The 12,856-nt window shown below is 41.5% G+C and overlaps 1 protein-coding gene across 4 annotated transcripts in view; it reads right to left on the bottom strand.

Moving 5' to 3' along the window:
• Nucleotides 1-12,856, bottom strand: part of GOLGA1 (golgin A1) — a 30,653-nt gene that overhangs the window by 12,366 nt on the left and 5,431 nt on the right. For 2 of the 4 annotated variants that reach the window (XM_075120414.1, XM_048822566.2), the window contains 12 exons: nucleotides 11,744-11,818; nucleotides 11,182-11,279; nucleotides 10,382-10,414; nucleotides 8,269-8,397; nucleotides 5,696-5,865; nucleotides 5,123-5,234; nucleotides 4,882-4,977; nucleotides 3,266-3,391; nucleotides 2,125-2,220; nucleotides 787-882; nucleotides 540-635; nucleotides 57-209 (listed from right to left, as the gene is read on the bottom strand). In XM_075120414.1, the coding sequence (XP_074976515.1) occupies nucleotides 57-209; nucleotides 540-635; nucleotides 787-882; nucleotides 2,125-2,220; nucleotides 3,266-3,391; nucleotides 4,882-4,977; nucleotides 5,123-5,234; nucleotides 5,696-5,865; nucleotides 8,269-8,397; nucleotides 10,382-10,414; nucleotides 11,182-11,279; nucleotides 11,744-11,818 (1,280 nt within the window). The remainder of the gene's footprint in view (nucleotides 1-56; nucleotides 210-539; nucleotides 636-786; nucleotides 883-2,124; nucleotides 2,221-3,265; nucleotides 3,392-4,881; nucleotides 4,978-5,122; nucleotides 5,235-5,695; nucleotides 5,866-8,268; nucleotides 8,398-10,381; nucleotides 10,415-11,181; nucleotides 11,280-11,743; nucleotides 11,819-12,856) is intronic. The other 2 variants (XM_048822567.2, XM_075120415.1) reach the window with 2 other exon arrangements.

Genomic DNA, 12,856 nt, shown 5'->3' with positions numbered 1-12,856 from the left:
CCAGAGGCAGAATCTGGGGATTCAATATCCCTCTAAAGAACGTTTTCTATACTTACTATCCTCTGTTGAGAAGTTGTTTTATCAAACTCTCGAGCTGTTTCAAGGACAGCTATTTGAGCCTCCAGCCTGCTAATCCGTTCCGCACACTGCTGCTTTACAGTTGAGATATGCTGTTGTAATTTGCTGCTCTCAACCTCTAGATCTGTTTGCTTCAGGAAAAAACATTACTGTAAGTTAACACTATATTAACCCTATGGTTACTGTGGAGGGCAGAGTACGTGGAGCTTGCAGTCAGAGTCAGGCATAACTTCATATTGCTCATCCCCAAAGAATGACAATGCTATGCTTTATTTCTGTGGCCATCTGGCACCTACCCTCACATACAAATACATTTACTCATCTCGGAGCCAATGTCGCAGTATTAGCGGGAAGAATTCTGACAACTGCAGCCTTATCAATACTGAAACGGAACTGGTTGTCACTGAAAATGGTGGAGACTGCTTTAGCATGAGTAGCCTGAGTGATTAGAGGATTCTCACCAGCTTTTGGATCTGTAGTTCCCTCTCACCGATTTCTTCTTTGCTCTTCTCTAGTGCCCCATTAGCAAGCTGTAGTGCTTGTTCAAGTTCTTTCAGCTAAAACAGGAGAGTAAGTTACTCCCTTGTCCATAAAGATGGATATTACTGGAGAGCAGCACATAAAATAGTAATATGGGGTAGCGAAGGAACTAGCCGAGGAGGCTAAACACAGAAACCCTTAGACTGCACCTTTCAGGAAAGGGCCTACCTGGCACACGTTGCTTTCTTTAAAATTCTTCAGAAACTCTTCTCTCTCGCAGAGTGATCCCTGTGCTTCAGTTACTTTGCTGTTCAGTTTAGTGACCTAGCAATAGGAATCAAAATGTAAATAAATTAGATAAGGGAATGTGTCATACCATGGCCCCTGCCTCAGACGCCCTCCAGCGGCTGGCTGTGGCATGACAAGTGCACCTGCTTCCCTCTGTCCTTTATTCACCCATGCAAAGAAACGTTCCCTCTCAATGACAAATTCGAACTCTTTTATTCATATAAAATGCCAAGTCCACAGGTTCCTTGTAGTAAAAACAGTTTCTCCCAACCCCCAAAAGTAAAACTTGACTACAAGAGCTCTTCAATCCCAGTGAAAGGTCACTGGTTGCCCGGTCACCCACCCATTAATTACTCTATCAGAACTCGGTTATTCCCATTCCAGGGCCCCACCCTCAGAGGTTCAAGACGCACTTTTCTACCACAAGTCTCTTCCTGGAGCCCAGAGTCAGCCCCTCACTTGTAAGTCCTACCCCTGCTCAGGGGAACCTCCCTCCAGGACCAACCCCTTTTTCCTGGGCACTTTTCACAGCCCCCAGAGCTCTCACTGCAGTGCTACATTCCCCAGGCCTCCTTGTCTGTGCATCCTACCCCCGCTCCTGGGGGCCTCCCTCCAGAGTTAAACCCTTGCTTCTGAGCCAGGCTTACGTTGACCACTCTGGCTCTTCCCTTTTTCCTAGGGACCACTGTACAAGTCTTCCTGAACCTTTGCAGGGTTCCCAAGCTCCAGCCAGTCCTTCAACTGTTTTCCTCAGAACTCATCACCTGCAGCTCACTGTTACTACTCTCCTGGTTTCCTGCAGCTCTTTCCTTCAGACAACTCTCTGCTGCTCTCTCCTCTGCGGGAAGGAGGCTCTGATAGGCCCCTTCCCATCTTCCTTCAGGGACCTAGAAGGGTCTAGGGCACAGGTGCCATCTTTTAAGCAACACTAGGGGTTGGGTGTGTGTGGGTGTGGGACAGTCAGTCAACTGGCCAGTCACCAGTGCACTGGCCTCGTACCTCTAACAGGCCAGTGTCACCCTGTGACGGAAGGGTTAGTATGAAATCAGGGCTACAAAATCTCTAGGTAAAACACACACATGGATATGGTAAGATAAGCTTTCCTTTCAAAGCTCAATGTTATATTCAGTCTCAAATCTTCTGAAAAAAAGATTGAAAGGTTGGCAATTTGTATTGGGTTTTAAATAAAATTCTTTGGATGCTAAAACACACCTAATCCATCCAGACGGCCAAAAGTGCCAACCCCACTGAGTGCATTGGTGAAGGAGGAGGAAATACCTGGGCTTCCAGTAGGTTCACAGTCTCAGCATGATTGGTTCTAGCTGTCAATAGCTGCTGTCTGGTGTCATCCAGTTTCTGCTCCAGAGCAGTTTTCTGAAGATTAACACACCATCACAGATCATACAGGGGGACTCAGAAGTTTTATCTCTAAAAATTGATTTTATGGTGAAGTCATGATGGCCAGAATCTAAACAGCAGTTACTAGGACTTGTAACACACCTTTGCACCTAGGGGCTGACACTGAGTGAAGCTACTGATCACTACCGCACAGCATTTGTACTGAAAATGGGAGACCTGGAGATGCTTGACTGAAGTCCAAGTTGAGGATGTAATCAACATCTGTGACCAACTTCAGGGAGTCAGAGAAACTACAATGTTGCAACAGAAATACCTCCTCTACTGCCCTTTAGAGCCACTGTGCTGGGACACTACAGAACACACATGCAAAGGGTAAAATGTATACTGGCTGTAGCATTTACTCTCTAAAAGGACATTGTGCTGCCTCTACAAGTAGCTTTCAAACTGGACTTGGATTTATTTAAGCCAGGTTCATTTACTAGCTGTATCAGGCTAGGGTGCTGTGCACTGCAGGCGAGTGCTATCAGGGAAAAGCAGGTGTCCCTGTCTGCAGACCTAGACTGGGGGAGCTTGCCTCTGTTCAGAAACAATATGGTATATCAGTGCTGCGGAACGGGGTCAGGAAGTAACGGGAGATATTGGCTGTCCTCAGTTCCCCTATGTGCTCTCTCAATTTAGAGCTATTTCTCATCAGTGCTTGGGTCTTAGCTCTGTGGATACAATGGATTGTTTGGACTTTGCTTAAGAGTGCCCAGGGTTCTTTCCCATGCTTTGCAAGCCCTTTTAGCAACTAGAGCACAGAAGAGGAGGAATATACATTAGTGTTAACTCTTTGGTTACTGGTATTATGGCTTGCAATCTCTGTGTGCTACCCTCACTAAACACATGATCTTGAACACAGTTGAGCAGGTCTAAGATTCCATCCAGCAGGAGCATAGTGCAAATACACACTGGAGGAACAGAGGCATATGCAGGATATTAGATATTTCTTCCATTACATGACAGATACAGTAATAGCCAGACAGTTCTTAAGGGATTTAAAGCAGTCTAAAAATGTTACCTCTTTGAGTAGCTCCCACACATGTTCATCCCCTGAAAAATTCCCTTCTAGTCTCTTTTCCAGGGAAGACACTTTTTCCTGCAGATGTTCAATGAGTTTATTTTTCTCATCAACTTCAACAGTCATCTGTTGGAACAAAAAGCCAGTGTCATCTTTATAGCCAAGCTCTTAGTATATAGTGGTTTCACTTGGGGGGGAACACACCCGCCCCCAAAAACAGACGTCAAAAAGAAATTCTCTTTTATGAAAACCACCCTATGTTATCTTAGGGTATGTCTAGGCTGGGGAAGAAAAAAAAAAGGACCGACCCACGGCAGCGAGTCTCAGAGCCTGGGTCAACTGGCTTAAGAACACGGGGCTCGTGCTACAAGGCTACAAATAATATTGTAGACATTGAGACTCGGGCTCTAAAACCCGACAAGGGGTAGCTCTCAGAACCTGGGCTCAAGCCTGAGTGTAAACATCTACACTGGAATTTTAGCCCCATAACATGAGCCCACGTCCGTTAACCCAGGCTCTAAGTCCTGCTGCCATGGGTCTCTTTCTTTTTTTTCTTTTTGGCAGTGCAGATAGACCCATAACAGCATTAAATATATACAAACGCAACTTGAAGCTAGGTAAGTAGATAGATTACTCCCCTTTTCAGCATTGTGGCTGCCATTTCTGAAGCTTCACTGAATCTACCCATCCATTCAACACTGGCCTACATAAATTTGTATTTTAATTATTTATTAGACCTATATAAAACTTATTGTCCCAAATAAAGCATAAAATAGAGAATGTATTTTAATATCTTGAGTTGGGATTTCTATAGGAAGTGTTTGAAATAAAAATGTAATCTGGAAGAGAAAGGTCATTTTAACTATTGCAGTTCTACCAATCCATGTTATTTGCTTGGTCCATTCAGCCTTTCCATTACAGGTCTGCAATTTTATTACTTCCCATCTGGAAAAATTATGCAGTATGGACCCATAATTAACTTACTAAGTTGTATGTCCAACAGAAGCTAGATTTTCTTGTGATGATTTCTGGATGTCTTTGGTATTAATATTTTGGACTTAGTATGACTATTGCCAAAGATTTCTCCGATACCTAATTTTGTTACACGATTCCCTTCCCTCAGCGCTTCCCCAATTTGTTAACATTGTCCACAGATAGCAAAGCTCCATTATGCAAGCTTCTTGAATTTATTCACAAGATTGCCAGTTGGGGTATCCTGGCTGGCAATTCTCACACATTTACCCCACTTTCCAGGCATTTATAACTCTCCTGGTGATAGTCCTAAATAGGGCGGAAACATGCTATAAAGGTACTTACAAAAAATTAAGTCTCGCTCCAAGATTACATTTACTAGCTTTGTGTGTTTTTACCTGCTGGTAGCAGGTCACATGCCTAGTTCATAATTCAACTGAGGAAGTTAATATAAAAATCTCTGCTTAAACAATTCAGGAGCTATGTTGCACTGCATTCATGCCTTTCAGACTGATTAAATACAATCCTCCATCTCAGGTGTGGGAGCTTGGGAACACTAAAACCTAACCAACTTCTGAGTGCCCTCAGATCACACACATAAGAACAGCTATAGTGGGTCAGACCAAAGGTCCCCACACTTTCACCTTTAGTTTGTGTTGTTCATATTCCAGTTTGAGAGATTCATGCTCCATCTGTAAAGTTTCCAATCTCTTCTCACAACCAGAGGCAGCAACTCGAGCCTATGGCATATAGGAAAATAGTTTTCAATACCAAACTCAGTTTTTATGAAGCAAATGCGAACAAACATTTCAATGAAGGTCCAGTTTGAACTGTCGCATGAACTGACAGAAAGGAAGGTATCAGACACCAATTATCTCAGCTTACGTTTTGCAAGTCTGCTGAAAGATGCTGAATGAAGGTTTGTAGCTCTTGTCCTCTCTGCTCCAGGACAGTGATCTTATTTTCTGCATTCGCCTCAGCTGCCACTAGTTCATCCCTTCACAGAAAGAAAAGCAGTAACTCAAGCAGAACGCATCTGCCAAGGGAAGGAGGATAGACTAAGAAACCTATGATTTGTTTCTAACCTTAACAGCAGCCATTCTGGCCTGGAACAACTATTCACAGGAGCTTAAAACTAAGTTACTGCATACTCCAGCACTCATAACCAGGCGGAAGAATGGTAGTGACTGATCACAGAGAACTCTGCTAAGTGATCCAGGTTGCATACAAACAAACCAAAAGTTCCAATTTAACTGTAAAAGGGTAGGTTTAGCAAATTAATTAATTAATTAATTAAATAAATAGTGTATTCTTTGTCACACACTAGTATGCAAATACTGACTGAGCATTGCGCCTACTGTACATGCAGACCCTTCGAGGGGAGCTAGAGTTAAGTGGGAAATAAATCAGAATATCTAGATATTGCTGACAGACTCCTCTACCCCACCACACACACACCTCTGTGCTTCTAGCTCTGAGTCCTGCTGCCGCAACTCTTGCACTTCATTGCTCAGAAGCGAGGACAAGTGGTTTGTCACCTGCAGCTCTTCTTTAGCACGGGTTAGCTCTCGACTGCATGCCTCCAGCTCCTGTTCTGCTCTGCTTAGAGACTCTTCCTTTTTCAAAAGCTGAACATTAGAACATTATCTTTGACAAAGATGAACTGATACAGTTAATAAAGGCTTCTGAAGGAGGTGTCTTGCTCCCTTTATCAAAGTTATAAGATAAATTAGATTAAATTTTACACAGAGAAAGCTGAAAATTCAGTGCCAACTGGGAGTTTACATGATATTGCATGAAGACACATACTGTAAAGAGTCTAACCTTCAGTGAATTAACAAAAACAGTAGAACCTCAGCGTTACGAACTGACCAGTCACCACAACCCTCATTTGGAGCTGGTAATATGCAATCAGGCAGCAGCAGATACAGTAATATACTGTGTTAAAGGTAAAATACTAAAAAAATAAAGGGAAAGTTTAAAAAAAAAGATATGACAAGGTAAAAAAACCTCTGTTCTTGTTTCATTTAAATTAAGGTGGTAAAAAGCAGCATTTGTCTTCTGCACAGTAAAGTTTCAAAGCTGTAGTAAATCAATGTTCAGTTGTAAACTTTTGAATAGGGCTATTGATTAACAGTGCAATTAAAACTACGATTAAACAGAATACCAACTGAAATTTATTAAATATTTTGGATGTTTTTCCACATTTTCAAATATAGTGATTTCAATTACAACACAGAATACAAAGTGCACAGTGCTCACTTCGTATTATTTTTATTACAAATATTTGCACTGTAAAAATGATAAACGAATAGTATTTTTCGATTCACCTCATACAAGTACTGTAGTGCAATCTCTTTATCATGAAAGTGCAACTTACAAATGTAGATATTTTGTTTTGTTACATAACTGCACTCAAAAATAAAACAATGTAAAACTTTAGCGCCTACAAGTCCACTCAGTCCCACTTCTTGTTCAGCCAACTGTTCAGACAAACAAGTTTGTTTACGTTCACGGAAGATAATGCTGCCCGCTTCTTGTTTATGTCGTCACCTGAAAGTGAGAACAGGCATTTGCATGGCACTGTTGTAGCCCATGTCACAAAATATTTATGTGCCAGATGCGCTAAAGATTCATATGCCTCTTCATCTTTCAGCCACCATTCCAGAGGAAGTGCTTCCATGCTGATGATGCTCATTAAAAAAATAATGCATTAATTAAATTTGTGACTGAACTCCTTGAGGGAGAATTGTATGCCTCCTGCTCTGTTTTACCCTCATTCTGCTATACATTTCATGTTATAGCAGTCTTGGATATGACCCAGCACGTTTATTTTAAGAACACTTTCACTGCAAGTTTAACAAAATGCAAAGAAAGTACCAATGTGAAATTTCTAAAGATAGCTACAGCACTCACCCCAAGGTTTAAGAATCTGAAATGTCTTCCAAAATCTGAGAGGGATAAGGTGTGGAGCATGTTTCGGAAGTCTTAAAGAGCAACTCTCCGATGCGGAAACTACAGAACCCAACAGCCAAAAAAGAAAATCAACCTCCTGCTGGTGGCATCTGACTCAGATAAGGAAAATGAACGTGTCAGTCCGTACTGCTTTGGATTGTTATCAAGCAAAACTCAATCAGTTCTGCTTGATAACAATCAAGAATCAAGCTTTGGATTGTTATCAAGCAGAACTTTGGATTGTTATCAAGCAGACTGCTTTGGATTGTTATCAATCAGTATGGATGCATGTCCTCTGGAACGGTGGTTGAGGCATGAAGGGACATACAAAACTTTAGCGCATCTGGCACGTAAATATCTTGCGACGCCAGCTACAACAGTGCTATGCGAATGCCTGTTCTCACTTTCAGGTGACGCTGTAAACAAGAAGGAGGCAACATAATCTTCTGCAAATGTAACCAAACTTGTTTGTCTGAGTGATTGGCTGAACAAGGAGTAGGACTGATTGGACTTGTAGGCTCTAAAGTTTTACATTGTCTTGTTTTTGAGTGCAATTATGTAACAAAACAAAATATCTACATTTGTAAGTTGCACTTTCATGATAAAGAGATCGCACTACAGTACTTGTATTAGATGAACTGAAAAATACTATTTCTTTTGTTTACAGTGCAAATATTTGTAATCAAAGATAAAGTGAGCACTGTACACTTTGTATTCTGTGTTGTAATTGAAATCAATATCTTTGAAAATGCAGAAAAGATCCAAAAATATTTAAATAAATGATATTCTATTATTGTTTAACAGCGCAACTGATTGCGCAATTAACCTTTTTGAGCACATGGTTAACCTTGTTGAGCACTCTCCTGCTGACAAAGCTGCTGCTGCTCGTTGGGGGTGGAAGTTTTGTCAGCTCTCTCCTGCCGACAAACAGCAGCGACACTGCATGCCTTTTAATGACACAGCTGTAGCAGCGGTGTCACTGAAAGGTGGATAGTGCAGACAAAGCCTTAATGTTTAGCCACCAAGTAGTATATATTCTAGCACCAAAAAGAAGAGAGACTATAAAATAATCTCACCATGTGTTTGACTTTGGCCAGTTCCTGCTGTTGAAAGCCCTCCAGTTCATCAATTTCATCTCTTTTTTGGAAAAGATTCAAACTCTGCTCCCTCATTTCTTGTAACTGAGCTGAAAGCATCTCTTTTTCCTATTGAACAACCATCAAAATTAAACAAGGAATCCAAAATGTCTGTCACTCAATTTCAGGTCAGCAACGTATTAAATTAAGCTTCTTGGGAACAGGATCTTGTTTTATGTTTATATCTGCAAATCACCATGCACTCTTACGGTGCTATATAAATAACAGACTTCTTGTATATGTATTTTTAGAATGCATGTGTCTCAGTAACCAACACAGCTTACATTACTGAACTTTGGAAACTTTCAGGACTGAAGAAATTATATAGAAAGCTCTTTACACCCACCATTCAAATATGCCGTGATAGGCAATTAATACTTGAAACACTTGACAGCAAATCTAAACATCTGTTTAACGCTTCTATGGTAAAAGATGCCTGGAGCAGAGACTGCTGGACAGCTGGAACAACTACAGCAAGAATGAAATCCTTTACGAAAAATTACTGAAGTGGAACTAATTTCTGCTATGATGCTGACAGCATAAGATTGAAGTCAACATATGCCTGTTTTTGGACAATAACTTTACAATATGGCCATGGCTGCACTCACAGTTACAGCTCTTTTGGCAAAGACTACTCTCCTTTTTATAACGAAGATACTCTCTGGTAGTGAAGCGCCTCACGTCAAACCCCCAGTGGGGTAGGTGACCTCAACAGGGAAACTGGTATTGCTGTCACACTTATTTAATTTGCACGCATCCGTGGCTGTGAGCCAATAGGATTTTTCTCCAGCCAGATATAAATTCCCTTATGCGAGTAAAGCTCTGGTCTATAGTTATTACAGTGATCACCAAAAAGAAAAGGAGTACTTGTGGCACCTTAGAGACTAACCAATTTATTTGAGCATGAGCTTTCGTGAGCCACAGCTCACTTCATCAGATGTTTACCGTGGAAACTGCAGCAGACTTTATATACACACAGAAATCATGAAACAATACCTCCTCCCACCCCACTGTCCTGCTGGTAATAGCTTATCCCTCTGTGGTGAAAGGGAGACCAGTTACTTTGGTGACAAGGCTAGAAAGGCTCTTAACAAATCTCACCAAGTCAGTGCTACACAGAAAAATAAGGGGAGCAGTAATAAAGTCATTCCGCAGCTCTCTGTTGAGCAGTTGCCATAGCAAATGCATATAATATTCATGGCAGGAAATGAGCATCAACAGCAGACAGCAAAAGTTAAAGGTCAACTGCAGCAGCACACAAAGGAAGAGGGAGCGTTTGCAAGTAGCCACTACATAGTCTATACTAGTGAGGGTTTTGTTTATACAGTGCCAAAAGAGCGCTAAATGCTTCACAGACAGGCATGAAGACATGGTCACTGTCCCAATCAGTTTATAGTCTGAAAATAGAAGATTTTGCTTTCTTTTTTTAAATGTATCAGCTTACATATAAAGATCTTCCTCACCCCAGGACCACTCTGCTCTCCCTTTCACCACAGAGGGATAAGAGATTAAATCAGTTCCTGGCATACAGTGCAATTTTGGAATCCCTGACTCCCAATCTCCATGATCAGACCACAGAGCTCTCACACTGACTCTGAAAGGAATAGCTGCGAGACCTTAGCACTCACATCTCTCTGTCCCTCAGCTGTCGCCTCTGTAAAATACGGATGATAATGCCTCAGCAGCACGGGATTAAATTAGTAATACTTGAAAGCGTAAAGCAAGAAATGTAAGTGCTATCTCAACCCTTCATTAACAAGACACAAGCCATCTGGGTAAAGGCTGAGCTTTTACATCTATGCTGGCTGGTGTGCCAATCTTTCATCTCGTGCTTGCGTCTGAAGTCTGTGATTTGCTGTTTCCTCTCCAAAACTAGTTCCAGGTTTAACTTCTGTGGTGATGAAGTGGAGAATGAAACATGACTATCAAGTCTCAGTAAGAGACCAAGGGATCAGATACTCTCGATAATTACATTTTCTGTATAACCCTCTGCTTGCCCAGGCCCAGTCTGCGCGTAGCCCTACATTTAACAGAGAGATCAAAGGAGACTTGCCTTTTCAAGATGAACCAACTTTCCCCTCCATTCCTGCGAAGGGGAAGGACAGAAAAAAGGGCAAATAAAAATCTAAACACCAACTTTGAAATGCAACAATAAATGTGACTGAAGGTATTAAAGTTAGGGTAATTGTTATCAAATGGAATGAGTAAAAGTAAAATTAACCAGAGAGGATTTTAATATACCAGTAAAGCCTAAGACAGGTTCATTTATGACATCAGAGCATATCTGCTCTATGCAAACAAAAATGCATCATCTACAGCAGTGGTTCTCAACGTATTTACCATGGTGGGCTGTAGAGGCAGCTCTCTCTGCGTTATGTGGGCCACATTCACATGGTATTTATGCTACCTGTATCGCCCTAAGGATGTCACATGGGCTGCAGCTGTGTGCTGATTGGACCGCAAGCAGCCCACAGGTTGAGAACAACCTATCTACAGATATTTTAATTATGTGACAACAGAGTTGTACCTAGACAGCAACTGTGAATTTGAGTTCACATTAGACTTTCATAAACTCTTTTGAAGTAAAAAGAGCGAGTTCTGTATGTTGTCTCAGAATGAACGGTCGCCAACACTGACCCTTGCACCATATCCCTCTTCTTTTCCTTCCGCCCAGATAAGAATAAATCAAGGTAGTCTCCAGGCAGGAGACTGCTTGTGACACAGGCAAACAAATGCTGCATCTCAGCAGTGATTCTCCAGTACTACAACATGTTGACTATGCCAAGATCACTGCACTCAGAAGCCTCCCACTATTAGTCAATTGTTTCATCATGTTAACCTTGTGTTTATTACCTGGTCCTTTTTTTCTAATGCCAAAGCCATTCCTTCAGCCATCTTTGCTCTGTTAGCCTGGTAAGCCTCATTCTGCTCCTGAAATTTCTTCATGGAAGCTGTCAGAGAATCACTAGTTAAAAAGTCAGGGTATGCAAATGCCCACACTGTGTATTCACTTCTGTAAATATTGTAGGTCACACTAAAATTTAGAACCACCACTGTCAAGATGGTCAAGCCTCCCTTTATGTTCGCACAATGCCTAGCACTATGGGAGTGCTACCACAAACAACAAAGATATCAGTAGAGCCGCATCTGGACTGCAGTAATTCTGTAGATTTTTTTAAAATGCCAGTCATAAGTTCAGCAAAAGTGCTTGCTGGTAACTGTCAGACTAACAGCAAACAAATCAGAGCTGCTTTGTTCACTATAAATCAGGCAGAAAGTTGTGTGCTATTTTTACAACCAATATGTACTCAATATGAAGAGAAACACATTTTTAACTGTACAGCTTTTTACACTCCATCTGCATTCAAGGCAGAACAGTTTTAAATTAAAAAAAGGAAAAAATAAAAGTACGTACAATCCTGATGCTTTTCTAATGCAATTTCAAGCTTCTCTTTTATCTTCTGCAAGTTTCGGACCTGTTCAGCATAATCTTGGGTGAGGAGGGAGAAGCAGCACAGACCAGGAATGGACAGACATTAGGGAAAGAAATTTAAAAAAAATTTTAAAGTGGTAAGTGGAAAATGACAATGATTTTCTTAACTAGAAAATCATTCCTGTTAAGGAAAACTAGGCTGACCTTAACAATGAACACCACAAACAAATCATTCTACCACACCATCCATGGGGTAAATGGTCGGTACAAACAGAAGGGCCTAATTACACTAAAGACAGGGAAAAGGCACTAAATCCAGCACAAGAAAAGGGAACATTGGCTACAGCAGAATGTGGTGACAAGCACGAGGATTTGGTTTGATTTCTGCTTGTGAAGAATCGCCCCAATGAGATAAAGCGAAGGAGGGTCGGAGAAATCCAAAAGCAGTTGATTTCCTTGTTCCATATTACACCTTACCATAGCTGTGCAATATTGCAGAGATAGTGCATTTTGGCTAGCTGCCCTGCTTAGCCAACAGTATCACACTCTTCCCTTTAAAATCCAGGTCTTAATGATACAGAAGAGGCAATGAAAGTCATATCTGCTCAAAAAATGGCAGAAATACACAAACAGGCCAGATTAAAGGAAGAAAATACCTTGAACAAGTGTATTTAGAAGCCCACAGGAGGATTTGTTTACAGATCTTGGAGTCTGGTCAAAGTTTCAGGTATTTGTAAAACTTCTGTCTCTATGGCAGCTAAGCATTGAGACCTCAAATGCCCCTAACAATACTTAGGGATTATTCCTTTAGGAACAGGTGAGCACTTTACAATTCCAATTGCACCATAAGCCTCCTTTGCACTTCCCATATTTGAGAGCTGAGCAGGGGCCTGCCCAGCCCCCAGTTCACATCAGAACAACCTTGAGGCTGCTCCAAGTTATGCTTTGTTTCCTATGACCCCCTATGAGCCCCGGGAAGCAGAAGATAGCAAAGGACATAGTGCATTCTAGCCATGCCCCAATCTACTCCCTACGCACAGGACTGGGAGCAGAATCCCTTTGCCAGCTATGCGCCAGCCAGGGAGGACCCCATTA

Source organism: Caretta caretta, chromosome 16, assembly GCF_965140235.1.
Source record: "Caretta caretta isolate rCarCar2 chromosome 16, rCarCar1.hap1, whole genome shotgun sequence".
In the NCBI taxonomy this organism is placed as follows: domain Eukaryota; kingdom Metazoa; phylum Chordata; order Testudines; family Cheloniidae; genus Caretta; species Caretta caretta.
Note: the sequence above shows the minus strand (reverse complement) of the source record. Positions and strands in the feature narration are given on the sequence as shown.